Source organism: Portunus trituberculatus, chromosome 46 (genome assembly GCF_017591435.1).
Source record: "Portunus trituberculatus isolate SZX2019 chromosome 46, ASM1759143v1, whole genome shotgun sequence".
Taxonomy (NCBI): Eukaryota; Metazoa; Arthropoda; class Malacostraca; order Decapoda; family Portunidae; genus Portunus; species Portunus trituberculatus.
In genome coordinates, this window is record NC_059300.1 from 10,739,058 (window position 1) to 10,766,040 (window position 26,983).

Sequence of the window (26,983 nt, forward strand, 5' to 3'; positions counted from 1 at the left end):
ATTCCTTAATTAGTCTATCTATTTACTGTTTACTTTTTAAATTCTTTTTTTAAGTGAGTAAATGTTTGCCACTCTGTCTTTTTAATAGTTGCAGATTTATCATTGTAAAACGTTTATCTAATCAAAATATAAATTACAGTTTATTGATCTCTACATTTTTCTCATGTCAAGAGTAAGTAGTCCAGATGTGAAAGAGACGCGTTACCTAAAACCTTGGCGAATACATGTTCATGGTAGCAGCATTCATCTTCAATGACAAGCAACAGGTGGAAGGCTCTCTCTCTCTCTCTCTCTCTCTCTCTCTCTCTCTCTCTCTCTCTCTCTCTCTCTCTCTCTCTCTCTCTCTCTCTCTCTCTCTCTCTCTCTCTCTCTCTCTCTCTCTCTCTCTCTCTCTCTCTCTCTCTCTCTCCATTATTGCAGGTGTTCGTGTGAGGCTTCCTTCCCACACACACCTAACACGCATCCTTTCCATCATGAATTAATTTATACACCAACCATAAACTTGTTCCAGCCACGAGATTTGCTGCTGTGGCTTTGGTTTCCCTCACTCAGGCTTCTCCCTCTGACGTAACTTGAGCTCTGTCTTGCATGAAGTGTACTAAATTATTGTTATTTTATTCACAGTCGTCCATGCAGGTTGTTAAAATGATTTAGTTCAATAATTTTGGAAGGATTTGATTTTGTTGATGTTTAGAAATGTTTTGTAATATGTTTGTAAGATTTTTGTGGCTCTCTAGGAAGGATTCAAAGGTCTGTTGATGTTTAAAATGTTTTTCTAATCTTTTTTTGTATTTTTTCTTACCAGAGCTCTATTTATTCAGCAGTCTAAGAAGGATCTAAAATTGTGTTGATGTTTAGAGTCGAATCTAATTTTGTAATCCTTCGTAATTGTCCAGTAAGGGTCTTAAAGTCTGTTAACGTTTGAAGTCTTCTGTATAACCTTTTAGCTTTTCGTAACAGTCGCAACAGGCCTTGATTTATTCTCCACAGGGACAATGATACCTTTCAATCAGCCACAACACACATTGATACTGCCAATCACGCTACAGAGACGCTTGTTACCGAAGCTATCAAAGGACATGTAGTCGTTGTTTACTGCCTTCTCAAAGCCACAAAGAGAAGAGGGAATTGGAATCAACATCATATACTAATAGATTCTTGGAGGGTTGGGAATATTATTAATGTTGGTTGGCCTTCAAGTCTTCCCTTTCGCGAAAACAAAGTATAAGAAGATTAGATGACTCGACGCTGCGGTCAGGAGTAGCATTTGTGGCCTTACCCGCCTCTGCTATCCTGTTGAATCTATTTTCTCATTTTTTAGAACCAGGGAGAAGCTGTGATAGAGAAGAGAGGTAGGAGGAATCTGAATCAGAAAGTGTGAGTAGCAAGTAACTTTAACACACACACACACACACACACACACACACACACACACACACACACACACACACGTTCCAACTCAAATATCCCTTCAGCGTCAGAACAGAGCACCTTACAACAGAATAGGAGAAGAAGTAAGAGTAGAAGAAGATGGAGAAAAAAGAGAGGGACGGAGAGACGTAAGAGGAGAGAGGAGGGAATCAAACATAGGACTGATGTTTGTCTTTTTGCCTCTGTCTTCAGTAAATGTCTGATTCTCGAGACCTTTTCTTCTGTATCCATAATATACTCTCTCTCTCTCTCTCTCTCTCTCTCTCTCTCTCTCTCTCTCTCTCTCTCTCTCTCTTGTTCTTGTTCTTTTTGTTCTTGTTATTCTTGTTCTTGTTCTTCTTGTTCTTGTTCTTCTTCCTCTTCTTCTTCTTCTTCTTCTTCTTCTTCTTCTTCTTCTTCTTCTTCTTCTTCTTCTTCTTCTTCTTCTTCTTCTTCTTCTTCAGTTGGTGCACATTCTTCGATTCTATCACACACTTTTGTTGTCTCCTCAAGGTATCTTTAGTTCCTTTGACGAGCCGTACCTGGTAGACTTGACATTCGCTAGAGGGGACGTGCGTGGTGTGATGACTTGTGCTTATTATTAATGGAGGTGTGTGTTGAGTGGCTCGAGGGTGACGTGAGGCTCTTGGTGACTAGGGAGGACGAGTGCGATGAAAAGAAGTGGACATGTAATTTATAAGGAAAGTGATGAGGACAGACGAGACAAGATACGAGAAAATTCTTAAAACATTCTGAGAAATACTTAAGTTTCAAACGGGCCAGGGAAAAATAACATAGGAAAATGAATTGAAGTGTAAGAAAATACCATCGAGAATAAGAAATAATGATGATGGAGAGTTAGAAGCGATAAAAACGAAGAGAAATTTATGTGATGCGAACAGAAAAATAAAAGATTAAATATGCAGAAGAGAGAAAACATAAGGTCGAGTCAGCTTTGAGATAAACACATCAAGAGATTTAACAAGATGCGATGCAGAGTGGGAAGAGTTACTTGAAATAAACTGGCAAATGCAAATGACATGGTAATAACGAGGAGCGCCATAAAGCAACACGCGCAGATAAGCAAGTAAATAATAATGAAAATAAAAACGGATGCAGAGAGGAATAGAGAAAAAAAGTTACCAAAAAATAAACTTGAGAAATGCAAACAGGATAGCAGTCAGAAGCACCTGCAACACGAATGAATAAATGAATAGATGAAAGAATGAATAATAAAGACACGTCACTGAAAGAAAAGAGAGTTAAAAATGCATGAAATAAACTGACAAATTGAAACGACACAATAAAAAAAAAAAAAAACGCAAACCATGAAGAAAATAAGAAGAAAATAAGATGAAAAATAAAACAATGAAGACACGACACAGAGAAAATCAAATACAATAAAAAAAAATATAAACAAAAAGATAAATAGAATAAAATAAAGGTATCAGTAAGCGCTAACAAAACCACCAACAACAAAGGCAAGAAGAGACACAGAGATGCAGAAGAGAGACAGGAACAAAGACACCTGCTGCGGTCTTTACGAGTCTCACTTTTCTGCTACTCGAGACCAGGCAGGGATAGAAATAAAGAAAGGCCGCTTGAGAGAAGGAGGAGGAGGGAGAGGGAAAGAAGAGAAGGAGGAGGAGGACGACGACGACGACGACGACGAGGAGGAGAAGAAAGAGGAGGAGGAAGAGGAGGACAAGGACGAGGACGAGGAGGAGGAGGAAAAGAAAAGAAGAAGAAGAAGAAGAGGAGGAGGAGGAGGAGGAGGAGGAGGAGGAGGAAGAAGAAGAAGAAGAGGAAGAGTATGGAAGGATTTAAATATACTACTAGTTCCATGAAGACAGTAACAAGAGAGAAGAGAGATACAGGAGGAAGAGGAGGAGGAGGAGGAGGAGGAGGAGAAGAAGAAGAAGAAGAAGAAGAAGAAGAAGAAGAAGAAGAAGAAGAAGAAGAAGAAGAAGAAGAAGAAGAAGAAGAAGAAGAAGAAGAGTATGTAGAGATTTAGATACACTAGTTCCATGAAGACAAATAAGAGGAGAGATGCATCGGGAGTGGGCGGGATGACTATTCCTGGAGGGGACGTGAAAGAGGAGAGAAAGAGGAGAGATGCATCGTTGGGGGGTGTCACTCTATTCCTGGAGGGGACGTATAGTGCTTTCCTCCTGAGTGACTGCAAAGGATGAGGGAGAAAAGAAAGGAAGGAAGAAAAAAGATGTTTATATTTTTCATTTCTAACTCATCCATTCACTTATATTTTAAATCGTTTTTTCTTTTTCTTTTTTGTCTGCGTTTTTATTCCCTTTCCTTTAATGTGGTTTTATTATTTTTCTTCCGGGTATATGTCTTTGCGTCAGTAGGATTCTGGGAGAGACACAACACGGAAGGGCGTCGCCATAAACACCAGGAGGACGCTGCATTTGAAATCTTTTGCCACGCGCGCCCCGTCACTCATAAAATGGGCAAGATGATATTTCACGCTAGAGATGCAATTTTAAAGGCTTGCTTGTTATTTCCTTCCACTGCCAGCGCTAGGTCCTTGCCGGCGCTGGGTGACGAGGAGCGGCACCTTTGACGTCACTGGGGACACTGGAGCAAAAAGAGATGTGTTGTGTGACTGAGCTGGATAGAATACGGCAAGGTTCCTCCCCATCTACCTTCCTAACGCACCACTCACCGTCAGCATAAAGGCAGCTCACAGGTGGAAGGGAATTCCATATACTCAGATTCTTAACCCCTTCAGTACCATGCCGCGTTTTCATATTCGTTGTGGTGAATATTTGCTGATTTTGTACAGCTTCAGGAAACTTATGTGGGGATAGAAATAGTGAAGATTCTGGCCATTAATCTTCTGACCACCATAGATTCTTCCTACTGTAAATAAAATCGTCTAATCAAACCCGAGACTCATGGTAAAAATGCATTCTTGATGTTTCTTTCATTTATTTATATGTATCTTTTGTTTCGCATTACATCATATTTGGCTTTTATTTGTTGATATAGGTTTATTTTCCTTGTGTGTGTGTGTGTGTGTGTGTGTGTGTGTGTGTGTGTGTGTGTGTGTGTGTGTGTGTGTGTGTGTGTGTCATAAATATTAACTGTTAGATGTCTTCCTCCATAGATCCCTTTCCTCAGCAGGTGGCGACGCCGCTCGGCGAGGGACAAGCGGACGAACAGACTGCTCGGCGTCTCTCAGGCGAGGAAGGAAGGGAAAGGTAATTCTGTTTTCCGGTGTTTCAGGTTCATGGATGCGTCACGGTCGCGTTACTTACGCAACAATATGGTCACGGAGACAGTTTTGGTTTGCCTTGTTCACATAAAGAATAGGAAGACGGTGTAAGACGAGTTGTAACTTGCAACCAGACCTCACAAATTATCCATTATTCTACCATTTCCCTTCGAACTAACGGAGAAAGGCCGTGTCGTGTAGTGGACTCATTATTATGCTGTAGATGTTGTGATGGATTAAGTGTTCACTTAGCAAACAAGGGGCGAAAGCGACCATTAGGCCTAATTGACGTTTCCCTTAAGCCTTACACGATCACGTCCTTTCAGCCGCCCCATTCCCTTCACCGTCACGTCCCTCAGCGATACGTGAGGCGCCCCAGGATAAAGACTAGTGAGGACACCTGAAGCCGGACAACATCTGTATTTTTCCTTTCGCCTCCTGTGCGCCACACCCTGAGACCGAGGCAACACGTGGAGACACAGGCCAGCGCCGCCCATTCAACATTGCACACATTCTTTTCCACCTCACACACGCGAGACAGACGGCACGTGGCTTACGGACATGGCTGTCCAGATGTATTCACCCACACAGCTCCACGGCCAAGGTGTCTTCAAAGGGCTCACCAGCGGAGGGTAAAACCGAGGTCGACAGAAACAAAAGACACGGAGGCCCAGAGCAGCAGAGCAAGGAGTGGCATTGTGCGCTCCAGGCCTAGTGGGTAACGACCCTGAGGGGACCTTGACGGGGCTGATGGGGAAGTCAGACCACATGCAACGTAGATGTAGTGTTCCTTGAAGCTGCCTGACGTCGAGATGGTCCTCTCCTCCAAGTCCTACGATGTAGCAAGTAAGGCCAGGCGCGTGCACACACACACACACACACACACACACACACACACACCACTGTAATCCTAAGAGTCCCTGCCTTGGATTACAGTTAACTAATCAGACTGAGCCGCAGCCCAGAGGCGGCGGCGGCGTGATGGTCACTGGTGGAGCGTTGTTGCTTCTCACTCTTTCTGCTTTGTGTCTCATTGCCTGGAGCCGAATGCTGCTGTTACTGACGCGCACATCACACTGAACACTTAACTAGGCAAACACGAGGCACATTCTGACAAGCAGGTGACGGCAGTGAGGGACACCTGCAGAGAGAGAGAGAGAGAGAGAGAGAGAGAGAGAGAGAGAGAGAGAGAGAGAGAGAGAGACAGACAGAGACAGACAGACAGAGACAGAGAGATAATGTTACAGTCAGTCTATTTTATGCCTCGAAAATTTATCAAATATGAAAAAGGCTACTTTAAAAATACATGAATTATCATCGTCATAAAAGCTACGCCAAACACAATAAGGAAAAAGATCTAATGAATATATCACGTTATCGCTTTTTCAATCAGTATGGCTGGTTCATATTCACATTTTTTATTACGAGCATGAATACTGAATAAAAGAATATTCATTTCGCTTTTAAATGAGACAGAGAGAGAGAGAGAGAGAGAGAGAGAGAGAGAGAGAGAGAGAGATAGTTTTTGGTGACATTTTCAATTCCACCTTAACAGTTACATGAATTTCTCTCTCTCTCTCTCTCTCTCTCTCTCTCTCTCTCTCTCTCTCTCTCTCTCTCTCTCTCTCTCTCTCTCTCTCTCTCTGAAATTACTACTGTGATTTATATAACGCATCCCTGAGCCCATGTGTGTGTATGTACGTGTGTATGAATGCGTGTATGTATGTATATGGATGAATGGTGTGTGTATGGATGGTCCGTGTTTTGTTTTTTTTCTTTCTCTTTTATTCGTATCTAGTGTTTTATCTATTATTGTTCTTGTCTTTTTTTCTTTTTTCTTGTTATTTCTTTGTCTATCTTTATTCTTGCGTCTTTAACTAAGTAATTGTCTATTTATCCTTCTATCTATTTATTTATGTGTCTATGTACGTATTTATCTATCAAGCTGTCTGTCTTTCTGTCTGTGTCTGTTATCTATCTATCTATCTATATCTATTTATCTGTCTATCTATCTACATATCTATCTATCTATCTTTTTATTTAACTATCTATCTACCTATCCATCCATCCATCCATCTAACTATTCCTTTCCTTATCTACTTACCTAACCCAACCACCCATATACTCGTATCTACCTACCTTTGTGTCTCCCTACCTCTTTCCATACCTACCTTTTCTATCTCCCAATCTCCATACCTATCCCTGCCTCGCTGATTGCCTGGTGTAGCGCAAGACTGTCGCCCCATCAGCTGCCTCGTACATTCACAGACCAGCCCAACCCTCTGCACGTATACCTGTCAGGATTACACAAGTTCGTCTCTCACCTCCTGTGTTGTGTGTGCGTGTGTGTGTGAGAGAGTTTTTTTGTGTGTGTATGTGTGAATGTGTGTCTACGTGGTTCTTGTTTTTTTTTTTTTTTTACTATTTTTGTTTTTATATGCACACGGACAGGCAGACACGTACAAAGGCACACGCACGCACGCACGGACGTATGTTATACCTGGTCATCGCCACCCTATCACCTGACCAATGAAGCAATCACTACCTGCATATTTACCTTCATTTCACACGGCTACCTGTAATCGAGTGTGTTCCGGCCAGGGTTGTCTGCGTGTGTGTGTATGAGAGAGAGAGAGAGAGAGAGAGAGAGAGAGAGAGAGAGAGAGAGAGAGAGAGAGAGAGAGAGAGAGAGAGAGAGAGAGAGAGAGAGAGAGAGAGAGAGAGAGAGAGAGAGAGAGAGAGAGAGAGAGAGAGAGAGAGAGAGAGAGAGAGAGAGAGAGAGAGAGAGAGAGAGCTGTAACATGTGTCCATTAGTTGAAGTATGAAAAACAGCTTAATTTTTATAACGTTCGTAATAATATTGATGATGATGATGATGATGATGATGATGATGATAATAATAATAATAATAATAATAATAATAATAATAATAATAATAATAATAATAATGATAATGATTCTCCTGACCTTGTACATCACAGAGGCTTCATTAGAGCACAGAAAAAAACAGTAACGATTGCAACACACACACACACACACACACACACACACACACACACACACACACACACACACACACACACACACACACACACACACACACACACACACACACACACACACACACACACACACACACTTGTTTACCTTGGCCAACATCGAGGCTCGCTAACCTTGCCGTGAGAAATCAATACAGAAAAATGCAGGTGTGATTAGCGTCCTTAATGTGTCGCCCACCGTTGCTGCACCACCTGGTAAGGACGCTCGTGGCTCCTTCCCTCACGTGGATGGTGGCTGCTGTTTTTAACCCCTTCAGTACTGGGACGCATTTTTACCTTGAGTTTTGGGTGTGATTAGACCATTTTATTGACATTAGGATAGATTTATGGATGTCAGAAGATTAATGGCCAGAGTCTTCACTATTTCAATCCCCCACATAAGTTTCTGAAGCTGTATAAAATCACCAAATAGTCACCAGAATGAATATAAAAACTCGTCATGGTGCCGAAGGAGTTAATGTGTACTTATTGTGTGATGGAGATACGAACATGTGAGGGAAGGAAAAGGAGTGAAGGATGGAAGGACGGATAGGTGAGGGAAAGCGGTGAAGAATGGAAGGATGGATAGGTGAGAGAAAGCAGTGAAGGATGGAAGGACGGATAGGTAAGGGAAAACAGCGAAGGATGGAAGGATGCATAGGTAAGGAAAAACAATGAAGAATGTGTGGTTGTGCTGGAAGATTTTTTTTCCTACGATGTTATGATGTGACGTGATGTGATGAGTGTTTTTTCACTTTTTTTCTAGTTCTTTTCTTTTTTCTAGTTCTTTTCTTTTAGTTATTGTGAATGAAGGTTTAAAGTCTTATCTTTGAAGGTATTAAATATGTATTATTTAATCTGAACATTGCATCTACAAACGCATATTTGTCAGTAAGATAAGATAATCACAAGTTATCCATCAACAAAGTACTTTATCAGTTCGTTTGTGCTACAATCTATATCGTGTCAATAGAACAGTTTGTGTGTTCTGTGTGGCGCCTTTCTCGTCACCCCGCTCCTAGCATGCCTTCTAAACCAAGCTGAAGATAGCACGCCCTGCCACGCCAGACACCAGGCCATGGCCGACGCTCACATCGTCACCCTCAGCTGCCTTGTCATCTTCTTCTTCCAGTCTCCCTTTAATATCTGGAATTAATTAATAATCACATTGTGCACCAAGGCTCTCTAATCCATCCCACACCTGTCAGTAGCGCCTCCCTCTCTGCCTTTCATCCGCGCCTCGGTGTCATTCCTCCGCCGGGCGCCCCCACTGACTCGTGTTGCTGCCTGCCTGTCCCTCCCACGTCTTACTGTTTATTGTCAAGTGTTTGGTTGTGTTTAATACTTTTTAGATATTGTCTGTTTTTACTTGTGGTTGCTTACTAGTTAATGAGATGGCCTTATGGTGTGGATGATTACGACGGCTGTGTCTTGAAGGAATGTTGTGGCGTGTTCATGTTGGTGTAGGCAAAAGAATGGTCTTCATTGCACTCCACTGGCCTCGAGGCACCTGCAGGATAGCTCCCAGGACCTGCTTCACGGGGGAGTCGAATAAAAGCAGCTTATAAAGGAGCAGATTCTCGATGGCTGACATCCTCACTGGAGCGCAGACCGTAGTTGTTGTGCAGATCCACACACTGTGTTCATAGTTCATCAACCCATAACTAAACCTTCCCCGGACACTGACTTATCAAAAGACATACATGTTTCCCTGAGGCGCTGCGGCGGATCAAACTTCGTTCAACAATTGTGCTTCTAGTTCACCTTCACCTCGGTAGACATCAATGGCTCAAGGCATCATCGACATCAACGTCTACGAGCCTTCGGGCAATGACATCAGCTGCGGAGAGTTTGGCTTCGGGAACAAGAGAGCGGATTCGGATTTCTCACACTCCTTAAGTTAGCTGGTCGCGTTTCCCAGAGGCGGCAAAAGGAGACGATCAGCTGACCCAAATACTATGAACTCCTTTGGTCTGGCGAATGCTTTAACTCCTTCGTAAACTAAGTACAGTTCTATCTGTGGCATCCCTTTCTGTCCCTCGTCTCTGCCACCATCCAATCACTGCAATCACGGCTCAAGTTTCTGAAGTAAATCTGAAATCCACAAGACTCACATTTCCCAAGTTCTGATCTCTTTACATTTAACCTTCCAACCAGCACATAATTTTTGGCAAACTCTTTTTACCTTATAGACTTGAAACTCACTCACTCGTTGGTAAAGTCATCAATAAGTCTCACCTACTTCATCCCTTTGAAGACCCAGAGACTAGCCACGCAAGTCGTATAAGGCAAGAATTCGCATCCTCCTTTTGGTACCACTGAGGCATGGCGGGGAAAAATAGTCTAGTGTGTCCCTCCTTCACCCTTTCCTTCGTCCCCGCCCCGCCCAGCCCAGCCCATCCCAGCACCGCCCTGCCCTCACCTTATCGTGTTACTGCCGCCCTCGCCACTTGAAATGCCGCTCTCCTCAGGGAATTTTTTAAGGAAACGGACGAGAAGTTTAGTGTAGGACGAATAGGATACACACACACACACACACACACACACACACAGACACACAGGTATACACACGTACACGCTCATGCACTCACGCACGCACTCACTTTGCCAGACAACAAAGAAGCGTGTTTTTGTGCATTTTGTCGTGTACTATTTCTTCGATGCACGGAAAGAGGGAACAACTATTATTACCTCCCGATACGATCATACATACACATACATGCATACACTTACACATTTACATACCTTTTCTACCTCAGCCACTGTGTATTGTCTATCTTTCAATCTGCCTCCCTACATATCTATCTATCTGTCTGTCAGCCTGTCTGTTTGTATATGCATGTATGTTTGTATGTATGTGTACTGTTTCTCTCTCTCTCTCTCTCTCTCTCTCTCTCTCTCTCTCTCTCTCTCTCTCTCTCTCTCTCTCTCTCTCTCTCTCTCTCTCTCTCTCTCTCTCTCTCTCTCTATCTATCTATCTATCTATCTGTTTATCTATCTATCTGTTTATCTATCTATCTATATATATGTCTATCTATCTATCTGTCTATCTATCTATCTATCTATCGTACCTTGCATCGTAAAATTTCTTTGGTTCATATCTTCTCGAACATTCCATCTACAGGATTTCTGCCCCAGAGTCATTCCTCCCGTGACAAATTAATTTATATTTAGAGAGAAGATGAACTGCAGGAATTTATCAGAGAACGAATTATTAAAGATGGAATTCTCCCGGCAGAATCTGAAAAAGGAATATGGATCGAAGCACGTGCACACGCTTATACATTATACATTTCGGCACATACACATATTTTATACATACATACATACATATATGTTTCTGATTGGGGCAGAGAAAACCTGGTTTTGTTCAATGCCTCAAAAACTCAATTTCTACAACTATCTACTCGACATAACCTTCCAGACAACTATCCTCTCTTCTTCAATAACACTCAACTTCCCTCTCCTCTACATTAAACACACTCGGTCTATCCTTCACTAAAAATCTAAACTGGAAATTTCACATCTCTACTCTTGCTAAATCAGCTTCCAAGAAGTTAGGTGTCCTGTGGCGTCTTCGTCCATTTTTCTCTCCTCCCAGCTGCTTGCTCTGTACAGGGCCTTATCCGCCCGTGTATGGAGTATGGCTCTCATGTCTGGGGATCCACACACAGCTTTACTAAACAAGGTGGAATCTAAAGCTTTTCGTCTTATCAACTCTTCTCCTCTAACTGACTGTCTTGATTCTTTAAGTCACCGCCGCAATGTTGCATCTTTATCTGTCTTCTACCGCTGTTTTCATGCTGTCTGCTCTTCTGAACTTGCTAACTGCATGCCTTCCCCTCCTGCGGCCTCGCTGCACAAGACTCTCTACTTCTTCTCATCCCTATTCTGTCCATCTTCCTAATGCAAGAGTTAACCAGTATCTTCACTCCTTCATTCCCTACACTGGTAAACTCTGGAACTCTCTACCTGTGTCTGTATTTCCACCTGCCTATGACTTAAACTCTTTCAAAAGAGGAGTGTCAAGACACCTCTTACGTTAACTGGACCCTCCTTTTAGATTTTTTTGTTTTTTCTCTTTCTCCTACTTTCCTCTTCACAGGGCCTGGCAACCAGCGGGATTTTTTTTTTTCTCCAACACTTTGTTTTCCCTTGGCCAGTGCCCTTGTAATGTAAAAAAAAAAAAAAAAATATACATAGGCAGGTGGGTTTTACATATCGATAAGGAAGGCTAAAGCGTGTTGACGATTCGTGTGTGTGTGTGTGTGTGTGTGTGTGTGTGTGTGTGTGTAGGGTGCTCAAAGATGTGTATGTAGTAAATGTTTTCCTCTTGACCTACATTCCTCGGGGCCGTGGCATGTTTTGTCCAACAACACCTCGTGGATGATTCATTACACTATCTTACCTCAGGTTCATCCTCAGGTGTTGCGATCTTGCCTTTGTTTCGTGATTGTCTCTTGCCCTTCACCGCTCCAAACACGAACAAAAATATTCCTTCATTGGCCCTTGTTTGGAAACGCTCTTCTTTCTTACCACGACTTTAAGGGTGCAGACAGAATTAGCTGGGTTTTGAAGAGCGTTTAACTTGTTGATAATGTAGAAATTTTGTTAATCTGTCTTTAACATAGTAAGATCACCTTTAAAAAGAGTAATTTCAACTACAGCCTTTTAAATGTAGTCGGGTTGCGGTGCTGAAGCGTTTCTAGAATGGTTCTCTAAGTGTTCAGTGTCACTTTTAATAAGTTATATGGGGAATCATTAATATTTTCAAGGGTGTTTTCATTGGCTCTAGTGGAAGGTTTACAATGACTCTGCATTATCATTGAGGAAAACACTCATGAGAACCCGACTAGTCATCTCCGTGGCCTTAAAAGAGCCAAAGGTGTAATAATACCTGCCATGAACTCTTCTCAGCATGACTGTCTTGAATCCTTTAAAGGTAAACATGAAATGATCACAATTGACTTACCTTCCCTCCTTCCAATCTTGCCTTTCCGTTTTCACTGCGTGCACTCATGCGTCAGAACACGTAGAAGACACAAGGGCGTCAGTCAGACAGTCCCTCCATTCCCCGCCTTCCCCACTTATTATTTTCACCGAACTATTCATGGTGTGTCAATAGCGAAAACTCACGCTTGTTTGTTTTGTTAGATTAAGCGGCTTGCCACAATTGCTGATCCATGATACTGCCTCGTAATGTCACCGTGTGTGTGTGTGTGTGTGTGTGTGGGTGTGTGTAGAGTTGTGTCGGCGTGACGGCAATAACAAGCCATTCATCATTCACGGTAGGGGAGCAGTAACAACCATGAATACCTGTGCATTAATTGGCTTCAAATATTGTTTCGATGTGCGGTGTAAACAAATGGCGGATCACGGGAGGGCCAACCACACTATCGATGATTGGAATGGAGCAGGACAGATTAGGTTGCATCAAGTTGTCTCACCTCCACTCTCTAAACTAAAGCAATGTAACTTTCCATAACTCACCTGAAAAGTGCTCGAGTTTGTTAATAGTAGTGTGATCCTAAAGAAGTTCTATTTCAGGAGCAAGGACGCTGTACTCGCTCTCTTAACTATTGTGTCATTCCCCCTCAGACAGGTACTCGCGTTCCTGCCAGCCGCTTCTTGCACACACAAGTGGTTGGCTCTCCTTGACACTTGAGTTGTCTAGTGCCTCGCCTCACCGCCAGGCTTGGAGCAACGCGTGCCGCTCACTTCACCTTCCTCTCTTAACACCGAGGTGCGCGTGTAGTCTTCATGGCATACAAGCTGACAGAGGCATATATTTACAATTACTTTGCTCTCTCTCCAGAACAGAGATGATTAGCCCAGTTCTCAAGGCTGTTTTTCCTGTTAATAATGTAGAAGTCTAGTTTATATCACTAGAACCGGTAAAACACTCTTATAGATACAATTTAGACTCTATTCAAAGGAGTCTGGGCGTGGTGTTGAACTGTTTCAGAGTAGATTCCTAACTCGGTGTTTATCTCTTCCTTGAACGACGGAGCGCACAAGAAAACAGTCTGCTCCCTTGGGCTGTGCTGCCGATCAATGGATGTAGCGGTGAGGAAAATGTTTATGATGTTTATTTCATTCATATCAGTTTCCTCCCACGGCAGCAGCAGTGAGTAATGGCAAAAAGTACAAAACACTTCACCTCGTTATTCCCATCCGAGGAAATGTTTTTTTTTCTTTTCTCCTGCTGAAAGAAGGAAAGACGCGAAGGAGGATATTTCTCATAGTTTCTTCTTATTCCATTAGCCTAAATTTGTTGTCCGTTATATGCCGCTACCAGAACTGCGCAAGCCTGTTATCTGCCTATTAGATACGGCTGAACAGAAGCTTGGTGAAAGGAAACACACACACACACACACACACACACACACACACACACACACACACACACACACACAGCACAGCACAGCACAACACAAACGGAACACCTGAAGAACGAAGGATAACTCAAGCTAACAGAGAGAGAGAGAGAGAGAGAGAGAGAGAGAGAGAGAGAGAGAGAGAGAGAATGAATAGTCACAGCAGCAGGAGTGAGCTGAGGAGCATCTGGCGCTGAAGTGATAGGAGGATTACACCAAAGCTTCTTAAGGACCTTGTCGATAATGCCTACTGATTCCTGAGCGTGGCGGAGGAGTGAGAAGAGGAGGCGGAGGATGTAGCGGTGATGGTGGAGCAACAAGTGGATAGAGAGAGAGAGAGAGAGAGAGAGAGGGAGAGGGGTGTTGGAGTGTGTGATACAGGGTCAAGTGGATGGTATTGTTTGTAGTGGATGCAGAGAAGTGGATGCAGAGGGTAGTTTAATTATCCAGGCTTTTAGGTCAGGTTCATTGCCTGCTGAGAGGTTGAGGGTGAGGGTGTGTGTGTGTGTGTGTGTGTGTGTGTGTGTGTGTGTGTGTGTGTGTGTGTGTGTGTGTGTGTGTGTGCTGGGGCGTGATGGAGGGCGTAGCGAGTTTTAAGTGGCAAAGTTAGTTGTAAAGATAGTGTGAATGAAGGTGGAAGAGGAAAAAATATAAGAAAAAAGAAGAGAAAGGAAAAGTAACAGGGGAGAGAGAGATAAACGAGATTTGAGCAGATAAAGATGGTACAGGAGAAAATAGGTAAAAGAAAAAAAAAAGAGAGACTGTGAGAAATGATACTAATTTAACAGACAGTAACAATTCTTAACAAAAGATGGAAAATAGTGACTTTGAATGATCTAATAGTGTGTGTGTGTGTGTGTGTGTGTGTTTCACTGTTTGATCTGCTGCAGTCTCTGACGAGACAGCCAGACGTTACCCTACGGAACGAGCTCAGCGTTCATTATTTCCGATCTTCGGATAGGCCTGAGACCAGGCACACACCACACACCGGGACAACAAGGTCACAACTCCTCGATTTACATCCCGTACCTACTCACTGCTAGGTGAACAGGGGCTACACGTGAAAGGAGACACACCCAAATATCTCCACCCGGCCGGGGAATCGAACCCCGGTCCTCTGGCTTGTGAAGCCAGCGCTCTAACCACTGAGCTACCGGGCGTGTGTGCGTGTGTGTGTGTGTGTGAAGAGAATGGAGCGTGTATCTACATATGCAGAGGTCTTCCTGGTTACCCTCTCGTCCTCACTTACAGTATCTCCTCCTCTACTCAGGCCAACACCGTCACGAGCGTCAGGAGGAGGGCGGCGGGAGGAAGGACGCCCCAATCCTCACGCCGCGCCTGGAGGAAAGGTAAGTGGGGAACAGAAGAGTACTGGGGTGAGGAGGAGGAGGAGGAAGAGGAGGAGGTGAAGTAGGAGGAGGAGGAGGAGGAGGAGAAGAAGAAGAAGAAGAAGAAGAAGAAGAAGAAGAAGAAGAAGAAGAAGAAGAAGAAGAAGAAGAAGAAGAAGAAGAAGAAGATTGTAATAAATGTAGTGAATGTTATTATTATTGTTATTGTTGCCAGCTGTTTAGTACGTACCAATATGCATCTATTTTATTTTTCTTTTATTACTTATATCTGTATTTCCTACCTGCCTGTATTTGCCCTCTGTCTGAAAAAAAATCTAAATATATATATATATATATATATATATATATATATATATATATATATATATATATATATATATATATATATATATATATATAAACAAACTCATTTAATAAACAGTAAAGGGTTATTCATCTCATCACCACCAGCAAGGTTCCTATTCCCACCACTACCACCACCACTACCACCACTGCTATTAACACTGCTGCCTCCGCTGTCTCTCCTGTCCCCACCTTGACCCCCTCGCCTGCTGGGAAGGGCCTCAGTGTGTGCGTGGCCGCCGCTTTCCTGGTAGCGGAGATGTCAGGCTCAGGTGTGCTGGCCTTGCCTCGCGCCCTGGCCAACACAGGTAAGATTCATTCCACTCCTAGTGCTCTTGTCTAGGCATATGTCGGAGAGAAGTGGACTGAATAGGAATGACAGTCGATTTTTATTTTCTATTTCTCTTTACTGTAAGAGGGACACTGGCCGATGACAACAATAGGATTGAAAAAAAAAAAACATTGAATGTCAGTCAATCCCAAAAAGAGATGCAAAAATTATCATCCAAAATTCGAGGGTATGTGTTTTGAAACTTTTCTCCTGAAAACAATTTAGTCATACAAATGAGGAAATACAGAAGCAATCATGGAGTTCCAGAATTTACCAAAAAAAAAAAAAAGAAAAATGAATGATTGAGAATTCTGGATACTCTTGCATTATTTCCATTCCATTACTAGCAGATATTTTGTCTCCTACATGTGACGAAGCGAAGTGGACGGACCAGAATTGGCTTCGGGATTTGATTGTTCTATAATCTATGAGATGAACATATTACCGAACCAAAAAATATGAAAGTATATTAAGTTGTTAACACAAAATGAAATAAGCATTATGAAATAGATGAGTGCATAATCAGTGCATAATAGATTAACATACCTGTGCGTAGGCTACATATCTCCTCGTCAGCTGAGGGTTTGAGGACAGCACCCAAACATTTTTGTAACCAGCAACCTGCAAAAGCTAATCTCCAGTTATTCACAATTTCTTTCTACACAAAAAATAATCAGCGAAATGTCTTGCAACGGGTTCTTCTAGCTGGTCTGCATGATGGTGTTCTGCGGGTTGGGTGCTGTCCTCAGACCCTCACCTGACGATGAGGTACTTAGGCAAAGGCAAACAGGCATGTTCTTGGATGACGAGACGCTATGAAACATTGTGATGAAGGATATGATAATAGGAAAATGATCGGCGATATGGATGATATAGACATGGTAAGTAAGGAACATGGAAACAAAACGGCGATAAACACCTTTAGTGATAGGAATGGAGTTGTACTAGGAACTAACAAACAACAAGACAGCGAGACCTTGGAAGAAGCAAATCACAATCACGATTTTTCATCTCTGTTAAATACCGTCAACGGATATACATACAATAATCAATAATCTTCACATTTCTTCTCATGTTGCGTCAAATGAGATGGGAATTTACTAACGCAGCGAGACATTACATATACAGAGGTATCCAGAGACCCCGCACCACCCGCCAGTCCTATTACTTGTACATCCCTTTAACGATGGGTGACTTGAAAACCACACATCGAAACCAGGCACTCACAGAAATCATATGAAACCGAGGCGGAGAAATGCCGGGGGTACCTTCACTGGAAACTACTTTTCTAACAAGACGAAGAGCAACAAGAATGACAGAGGGAGTAGAAGAGAGATAGAAGAGAAGAGAGGACGAAAAGAATGAGAAAGATGACGAGGTGCAGATAAGGTGGAGCAAAAAAAGATATCTCATGTTTCTTTGAGAGGAAATGACTCCCGGGATTAAGATGACTGCTAGGAAAACAATGACGTCAAGTAGCAGAAATAGCAGCAGCAGAAGTAGCAGCAGGCCTAGTGGGTGACTTGAGTGTGGCAACTGAGGGGAAAAATAAGGAGAGGAACTAAAAAGGGAAGAAAGGATTTGAAGTGTGTGTGTGTGTGTGTGTGTGTGTGTGTGTGTGTGTGTGTGTGTGTGTGTGTGTGTGTGTGTGTGTGTGTGTGTGTGTGTGTGTGTGTGTGTGTTACGTAAGGCTCAATGTTTCTCGTCTTTTATTTATTTTTTTCCCACATCTTTCTCTAAAAACTTTATCACACACACACACACACACACACACACACACTGCTGTCCTCGTAGTCCTGTTCCTACTAATCTATTGCCCTGTCTGGAAAGCGAAATTCTGCCCTATATTTTTCGAAACTTGTCTTGTCATGTTTTTTTCTTTTTTCACCGATGGCTGCATATATTCACTGTTGTCGTGTTTCTCGTTCCCTTAATGAACAACCCTTTCACTGCGACACGAAACAATTAGGAACATCAGAACCATTGCGTGAAGTCAATTTATAAGCATCTACACAGAAAATTGTTGATTAAAAAATACATGTTACAATTTTTTCCTTCAGTTCAAAGATTAGTCGTGGCTGTAGAACAAGTAAAGATGTCTCAGAGTGATTGGTGACTAGGAAAAGGTGTACCGAATGGCAATCAAAAGCCCACATTCTGAAACACTACTGCGCCTCATCTCCCCCAGTTTTCAAAGCGCTGTAGCTGAAGTTACACGGATTTTAAAGGGTGTTTCAGTAATTCTAGTGACATGTTAATCACTTGAGTACCATGACGACTTTCCATATTCATTCTGCTTACAATCTGGTGATTTTATACAACTTCAGAACTTTTGTTGGGATTACAATAGTGAAGAGTGTGTCCATTAATCTTCTGACCTCCACAGACCCTTCTTAAAGTCAATAAAATGATAAAATGGTCTAATGATACACAAATCTCAAGGTAAAAATGTGTCCCAGTATTGAAGAGGTTGATAAAATTTCTGCAGTATCAACAAGACAAATTTACTTTAGAATTCGTTTAAGTCTCTATGTGGCCCTTAAGAATGATCGAGGGAAGTGTTTCTGAATATGGAGCAAAATGAGAGAGAGAGAGAGAGAGAGAGAGAGAGAGAGAGAGAGAGAGAGAGAGAGAGAGAGAGAGAGAGAGAGAGAGAGAGAGAGAGAGAGACCGACGTAATCCATGTGTCAAGAATTACCTCATCTCTCCTCGCCAATAAATCTTTCAGTCTCAAGAGTAATTGCGCTTTTGGGGAAAATCTCGCTCCTTATTAGGTAGGTCGGCGGGGGTCGTCGCCCCTTCCTTAATGAGATAATAATAGGATTCTGGGAGGAAGAAGGGCATGAGAGGGAAGGATGGGAATGAGGGAAGGATTGTGGGGGCGTAGATATATATGTTTATGAATATTTTGAGAAAGACTGATTTTTTTTTCTAGGGCATGAGAGGGAAGGATGGGGAATGGGGAGGAGGGAAGGATTGAGGGGGGCGTAGAGATGAAGGAGCCTTCTGTGATTATGGGTATTTTGAGAAAGACTGTTTTGTTTTGTTTTTTCTGGGCGGTAGAATATTTGTATACAAGACGACATGAAAGAGAGAGAAAGGGCTGCGAAACGACATGGTTGGTGATAGGCAGGTAGAAGCGACTCATCAAAAACAGCGACCCCCGTATAAAGACAAGATAATCAGCTGACCAAGAAGAGAATATTTGCTTTAGGCGCGACGGAAATAGTTTAGGTCTGTAGAAAATGTGTTATGGTGATTATGTGTATTTTTATTTTAGGTTCACAAATAGTTTTCCATATTTTGTTTTGTTTATGTGCGTTTATTGATCGATTTCATTGTTTCTTTTTCTTTGTTTACTTATTTATTTATTGTATTTATTCATTTTTATTTTTTATTACATTTATTAGTATACGCACACACTAATACATTCTCTCTCTCTCTCTCTCTCTCTCTCTCTCTCTCTCTCTCTCTCTCTCTCTCTCTCTCTCTCCCCCCTTGCTGTTCTATTCTACAGTGTATCCTTTTTCATTCTTCCTTTCCGCTCGTATTTTCATTCCTGTAATTAATCTCTCCTTGCTTCATTTTCCTCCTTTCCTCCTTTCCTCCTTACCTCCTTTCCTCTTCCTCTCTTTCTCTTGAGTCCTTTGTTCCCAAGCTTCTTTCCTTACCAGGGCATCATAGAGCTTCCATGCGCCGCCGACTCGAACAGTTTCTTAAAATTAGCGATTCATACTTAACAAAATGCTACTGAAGAGAAATAAATGTCTAAGAGAAAGTGTGTGTGTGTGTGTGTGTGTGTGTGTGTGTGTGTGTGTGTGTGTGTGTGTGTGTGTGTGTCTGTGTGTGTGTGTGTGTGTGTGTGTGTGTGTGTGTGTGTGTGTGTGTGTGTGTGTGTGTGTGTGAGAGAGAGAGAGTTAAACAGCTATACTTATCCATCCTTTTATCTTGGTGTTGCTCTCTCTCTCTCTCTCTCTCTCTCTCTCTCTCTCTCTCTCTCTCTCTCTCTCTCTCTCTCTCTCTCTCGTCACTTTTTATCTTCTCTTTCCCCTTTGCCTTTCCATTCTCATTCTTCTCTCCCTTTCCATCAGTCTGACTTTTCATTCCTTCACTAATCGGTTCTTGTGTTTTTAATTGAAAGTATCACTCCTCCTCCTCCTCCTCCTCCTCCTCCTCCTCCTCCTCCTCCTCCTCCTCCTCCACCTCCTCCTCTTCCTCCTCTTCCTACTACTACTACTACTACTACTACTACTACTACTACTACTACTACTTAAAACAATCACAACAGTCTCATTGAACACTCCTCCTGCAGGGTGGGCGGGGGTGCCGTTGATGGTATTACTGTGCCTGGCGGTGGGGTTCGCGGGCACACGGCTGGGGATGTGCTGGGTGCTGCTGGAGGAGCGCTGGCCGGAGTACCACAGGCCCTGCCGCCGCCCCTACCCGGCCATCGCACGCCGCGCCCTGGGCAAGGCAGGATAGTGAGTACCATGACGCCAGCGGTTTGGTTGTTGTTTTTAGTGAAGTAGATGGTGAGTGAGGCGTGTGTTGGTGGTGGCCTTTCACGAAGCGCTCAGACTCGTTCAGTGTTATGCGTCAGTGTAGTAGAGTGTGCATTCCTAAGGGGAAGTATAAGTGTAGTCTGCATTTTCAGTATAGGGTATTCAGTTCTTCCACCGCACTATACAAGAATTCACTGCTCTAACACTGAGGAGAATCTTTTCACGCAACAGCAAGAAAGAGAAATAGGTTGAAAAAAGATGGATGTATAATATATAGTATGGTTGTGTAGTACGGGTGTAGGACAACTGGCCTTTTAGCTACAAACATCTGGGATCGTTGCCAGAGAAACAGGAAACAAACTTGGAGGGAATGTTTTCTTAAGTATCTCATTAAAACTTCGGTGGCTATTTCCCGTTTTCTTTGCTCGGTGAGTGGGTGGTGAACTCTCCCATTTACTTCTGTCCTCACTCTTTCTTCACTCATATACTCTTCAACCCTCCTCGCGGTGCTACGTTTTTTCTTTCTTTTTTCCTTTCACAAATATTTCAGTAACTACAGCATACTTTCGTCTCCTTCTCTTCCCTTGTCGCCAACTCCGCTGCTTCCTAATCTTGCCTTACGTTCATTGGAGAGGTGTCGATGTCTTTTTTATTCCTTTCATAAATATTTCACCAACTACAACACACCTTCCTCTCTTTCCCTTCCCTTGTCGCCACCTCCATTTCCAAATCTTGCCTTGCATCACTTCGTTCATTGGAGAGGTGTCGATGTCTTTTTTTTTTTTTTTTCCTTTCTCAAATATTTCACCAACTACAGCACACCTTCGTCTCTTTCCCTTCCCTCCAGCACCCGCCACGCGTCACTATTGTTGCGAAGGTGTATTGCGCTCAGTGCTCAGACGCTCCATACTCTTCTGCAGCACTATGTTCATTAGAGAGGTGTCGATGAAGAGAGGATAAAAAAATACTACAAAAGCAGCATCACAGCTAGAACAAGGGGGATGCTATAGAGACTTTTGGAGTCATTAATCAGGCTACGATGAAGTGTAACAAGTTCATGGTTAATAAAGTTATATTCTAAAAAGGCAATAGGGAGAACTTAGCTCTGAAATTGCCCGGCAGTTGATTGAAACGGAATGGATGTTATAGTCTGTCTACTCTAAAATGGCTCCTGGATTTAACCCCTTCAGCACTGGGACGCATTTTTTATCACATGTTTTGGATATAATTAGACGATTTTATTGACATTAGGAAGGGTCTATGGAGGTCAGAAGATTGTTGGCCAGAGTCTTCTTTATTTCAATCCCCACACAAGTTTCTCAAGCTGTATAAAGTCACCAAATAGAAAGCAGACGAAATATGGGAACGAGTCCTGGTACTGAAGGGGTTAAAACACATTGTAGCTTATTGATAACGTGATTGATTTGATGTGAATAATACTTGTTTTCTGTTGATCAACGCACTTATTACAAGGACAGCTCACGGTTTTCCTCAAGAGCTGACAACCACGCATTCCCTAGGGCACCATTCAGACTGAGACCACTTTAGAGTAGACAGACTATTGTGAGGAGTGAATAGGGAGAGCAAAGATGAGACAGATTTCAGGGAGGGATGATAAGTTAACGTAGATAAGTGACATAGATGAAGTGATAACGTGAGTTTCACATCTTCCTTTGTGTTTCTTTTTTTTTCTCCTTTTTCAGTTTATCTTCTATTCCTATGTTCCTTATGCCTGTCTTGATCTTTGCTATATTCTCCATTCTTCACTCGTCTTCTCCACCATATCCTCCACCTTAACTCTCTCTCTCTCTCTCTCTCTCTCTCTCTCTCTCTCTCTCTCTCTCTCTCTCTCTCTCTCTCTCTCTCTCTCTCTCTCTCTTTTTGTTCACCCTATATCTTCCACCACCACCCTCTTTCTCCACCGTATCCTCCACCTCCACCCTCTTTCTCCACCGTATTCTCCACCTCCAACATGTTTCTCCACCGTATCGCGAACCCCCACCCTCTACCACTGTATTCAAACCCCAGTCACTTTATCCCCTGGCCTCACTCTTCTGCCCCGTACCTCCGTCAGCGGCGTGGCGGTGGTGGCCCAGACCCTCACATTGATGGGCGTATCCACCGTGGTGCTCATCCTGGCCGGGGATCTGCTGGCCTCCCTGACGGCGCCCCTGTTGACCCCCTGCTCCTGTACCGGGGTCGTGGCCTGCCTGCTGACTCCCGCCTCCTGGCTCGCCACTCCTAAGGACTTCTGGTAAGGCGCTGTCCCTTGGTGCTGAGTGGCTGATAGTGATGCTAGTGATGATGGCTGACTGAAAGGGAAATTAGATAAAAATGAGTTAAGTAATGTATCTTCTTTTTGTTTATTTGAAGTGCATCTATTTCATATCTTCACAGGTTCAGGAATAAAAATGGTGGTTGTAAATGATGATAATGAAGATAGTAATGATAGTAATGAATGTGATAACACGAGCATTAAGTCTTTGGTTGGTAATGACGCGATTTTAACTTCATTTTGATAACCTCAGGCAACATATGGACCAGGAAGGAATTAAAAGGCACACGAAGATTTGAAGCACTCCATGGGCCCTTTTTTGTACCTTTTTGTAGCCGTCGCCTGGAGCCTCCCTTACATAATAGACAAGTCACCATATTAACAGTACCAGTGTTTCAACAGGGTGGCGTCTGTGGCGGGTGTGATGGTGACGGTGCTGCAGTGCGTGGTGGTGGTGGTGATGACAGTGGTGCGGGGTTCATCATCTGACACGACCACCATCACCACCACCACCACCACCACGCAGCCTTCCCTCTCCTCCTTCTTCCTCGGGTTCGGTACCATTCTCTTCTCCTTCGGCGGCGCCTCCACCTTCCCCACCATCCAGAACGACATGGTGGACAGGACGCGCTTCCCCCTCAGCGTCGCCATGGCCTTTTTCGGTGCGTGGGCGTGGGCGGGTGAGGGCGTGAGTGAGTACAGGGATGGCGTCAGAAGTATGTTATGATGTGGATGTGTGTCTGGTTCAAGGTGTGTTATTTGTTACCTTTTTAAATAAGAAGGATGGAGGAGGAGGTGATTTGAAATTAATATTCTCTCTCTCTCTCTCTCTCTCTCTCTCTCTCTCTCTCTCCGCGGCAGTGCTCTTCGGCCTGTACTTGCCTGTCGCGGCGGTCGGGTATGGCGTGCTGGGAGATACTGTGCCCAACAACATCCTGCTAGCGGTGTCTGGGGTGGCGGTGACGGTGGTGCGGGTCCTGCTCTTCGTCCATCTCCTCTTCGCCTTCATCATCCTCCTCAATCCGGTGGCGCAGGGGCTGGAGGACGTCCTTGGAGTGCCTCTGGGTGGGTGTATCTGAGGGTAGTGTTACTCCATGGGAAACTTGCCTCGGGGACAGTCAGACGTGGCGGCGTTTTCTCTTCATTTCTGTTCGCCGTTTTCTCTTACGTCGCGTTTTCTTTGACCTGTTGGAACTGTCCTGCTTGTAGGGAAAATGTACGAGTTTTTGTTTTGTTGTTGTTTTCGAGGAATGAGATTATTTTTCCTCTTTGATTTCCTTCGTGAATGTTATCGTGTGTGTGTGTGTGTGTGTGTGTGTGTGTGTGTGTGTGTGTGTGTGTGTCCATTCAGTTTACATGGCAATTGACAAGAAAACTCTTCTCCGTGCTCAGATACTGCCCTGACGGAGGGGACGAGGAGAGGAAGAGAAGTGATTGACTTCTTTCCTCCTCTTCCTCTTCTTCTTCTTCTTCTTCCTCTTCTTCTTCTTCTTCTTCTTCTTCTTCTTCTTCTTCTTCTTCTCCTCCTCCTCCTCCTCCTCCTCCTCCTCCTCCTCCTCCTCCTCCTCCTCCTCCTCCTCCTCCTCCTCCTCCTCCTCCTCCTCCTTTCTCACCTGTGAGAAAAGAAAAAAAAGAAAACAGGGATCAGTCCTGCTCTAAAATGCATCATCCTTCTGTAGTGAGTCTCATTTCATTCCTTTTTTTTCTTTTCTTTTTTTTTTTGTCCCTTTCCGCAGCGCTCTCAATGGCCTTCACGTCCTCACAATGGCGATGTATGAGAAAGGAAAATGTGAAAAATGTATGATCCTCTACATTTTCATCAAGCAGGAAGACTCAGAAACGCTCAATACTCGTCTTTCCTCTCAGTCGTGGCATTGGGCTTTATTTCTGGGGCCTCTTTCGCCAAATGGAACCCACGCGTGTGTAATTCTAGGACAACCGTGGTGGAAGGTTCAGTGACTCAGGCGGCGGATGGTTTCTTGAGATCGTCGCCTCTGTGTGTAGGAAGGATAAACGTGGTGTGAGGATTGCGTTTTCTTCTTCTTTACCTGTGATGCTTTCTTTGAGCTGTTTTGTTTTTCTTTTTTTTTTTTTTTTTTCATCTTTTTTTTGTGAACTAAGGCGTGATGTGGGGCGGTTAGTAAAGGGAATGTCGGGAATTGTGAAAGAAGATAAAAGAAAAAAAGAAAAATTTGCAGGTTATAGGTAAGATATTGTTCTTTGAGATGTTTTATTCTTTTTTTCATCTTATTTTTGTAGACTAAGTCGTGATGTGGCCCAGAGAGTAAAGTGAATGTCGAGAATTGTGACACAGAAGATGAAAAAAAAAAAAACTGAAAAATTTGCAGGTTATAGCTAGGAAATTGTTACAAAAAAAAATTATTTGATGAAATGAAATGAATACGTAGTTTCCGCACAGAGAAAAAAACGCAAACAAGCAAACTAAAGAGAAAAAATTGCAGACTTGCTTAGAAAAAATTGAAATAAGGAAAACAACACAAACCTCATATGATAATCAATACCAAAACTTGCCCGTGCACCATGATAAAAAAGATAAATGCCAAACTGATATCAAGTAAAATGCTACAAAGTAAGATATAGAAAAAAATGTGTGTATTTGCTATTCAGAACACCTGCTTCACACTCTTGCAACACCTACAGAGAGAGAGAGAGAGAGAGAGAGAGAGAGAGAGAGAGAGAGATAATTTATGACATTCCAATATCTTCCTCATCTTGACACCAAGACTGACCTGACCTCATAAGTCACCTCGGCGCCATATGACCTCATTGTTGCGTCAGCAATTACCAGTCAGTCTGTCAACGTTCAGGCTCCCAACCTTCACTTCCTTCCCTCCGCCAGAGTTCGGGTGGCGGCGGAGCGCGGCCCGGACCTGCCTGGTGGCGGTGGAAGTGCTTGTCAGTCTGGTGTTGCCCGACTTTCAAGCGATTCTGAACTTGGTGGGAGGCTCAACCATCGCTATCATGTCCTTCGTGTTGCCTCCGCTGTGCTACCTCCGCCTCACCGCCGCCAAGGACCCCGCAGGACTGCCCTTCAGGTATGCCAGTTTGGACGAAGCGCCGGCTCCCAGTTAAGCCTATCTGTGGTTTTCGCGGTGTTCTGTGTAGCTACTTAATTCGCTAGGCAGGTGTTACATTCTACGGAATTATTTGTAGTAACTGTTTGCCCTCCCACGATGACCTTTCCACTTTTTCAGACTTCATGATTCACTACCTGGTGATTAGAAAGGGCTCTCATTCACTCAGTCCCTCTATGGCTGATACTCAATGCTTCGTGGTGTGAGTTATGGCCGTCATGTTGTCAATAAAGTCACGGCTGTTTAACCCCTTCGACACCATGACGCGTTTTCATATTCCTTCTGGTTACTATTTGGTGATCTTATGCAACTTCAGAAACTTTTGTGGGGGATTAAAATAGTGACGTCTTTGGCCATAAATCTTCCGACCCCTATAAATCCTTCCCAATTTGAACTAAATCATCTAATTATACCAAAAATTAATTAAGATAAGTCTCAGTACTGAAGGGGTTGAGGGCTGATTCAGGATTTCAAGGTTCTTGTGGAAGGTTTCTATGGTAGACAGAAACGAGGGAGATTGAATATTCCGTCCTCCATTGGGCAGCAAGTTGTGAATGTTGTCTAAGATGCCTCGTGTTGGACCCAGGAATGTGGGCATATGGGAGCGTGTGGTGCTGTGGGGCGTGGTTGTCATGGGCTTGGCGGGGAGTCTGGTCACCACCTACACAGCCGCCTCGTCGCTCGTGTCCCCAGCTGTCCTGCAGCGCTCCTGTCTCTTTTAGCGGCGTGACCAATGCGGAACCTCCTGCAGATTGTGAAGGCCCTCATGCCGCCACCGTGATACTGGCGTCCGCCTTTCAGGTTGTCTCGGAAATATATCATGTGCTATTCTTTTGCTCTCTAGTAAATAAAGAATGAGTTTATCACCAGTATTTTCTTCACTAAAAGTAGCGATGCATGATGTTGGATATTTGCCGCCAGTGGGTTTCAATGTGCGCCATCACAGCTCAAGAGTCGCATTGCATAGATCAGCTGGTCTTTGGAAGTGTCCTTACTTTTTCAAGCCCACTTGTAAAGTTGTCATATCAC

At 43.4% G+C, this 26,983-nt stretch overlaps 1 protein-coding gene across 1 annotated transcript; it reads left to right on the forward strand.

The window, feature by feature from the left end:
• Nucleotides 1–4,966: 4,966 nt before the first annotated feature.
• LOC123520275 (amino acid transporter AVT1J-like) lies at nucleotides 4,967–26,792 on the forward strand. Its single transcript, XM_045282420.1, has 9 exons — nucleotides 4,967–5,491; nucleotides 15,331–15,409; nucleotides 15,860–16,059; nucleotides 20,395–20,563; nucleotides 22,659–22,838; nucleotides 23,262–23,521; nucleotides 23,721–23,924; nucleotides 25,720–25,915; nucleotides 26,541–26,792. The coding sequence occupies exons 1-9, from the start codon at nucleotides 5,458–5,460 to the stop codon at nucleotides 26,674–26,676; spliced, it is 1,458 nt and encodes a 485-aa protein (XP_045138355.1). The 5' UTR covers nucleotides 4,967–5,457; the 3' UTR covers nucleotides 26,677–26,792.
• The last annotated feature ends 191 nt before the right edge of the window (nucleotides 26,793–26,983 follow it).

What these genes read in the sequence shown, in the direction of transcription:
- LOC123520275 (XM_045282420.1), top strand. Translation starts at nt 5,458, where the DNA reads ATGGTCCTCTCCTCCAAGTCCTACGATGTAGCAA. An exon ending in CAAGTCCTACGATGTAGCAA is followed by an intron (nt 5,492 to 15,330) that starts GTAAGGCCAGGC and finishes TCCTCTACTCAG; the next exon opens with GCCAACACCGTCACGAGCGT. An exon ending in TCGCGCCCTGGCCAACACAG is followed by an intron (nt 16,060 to 20,394) that starts GTAAGATTCATT and finishes CTCCTCCTGCAG; the next exon opens with GGTGGGCGGGGGTGCCGTTG.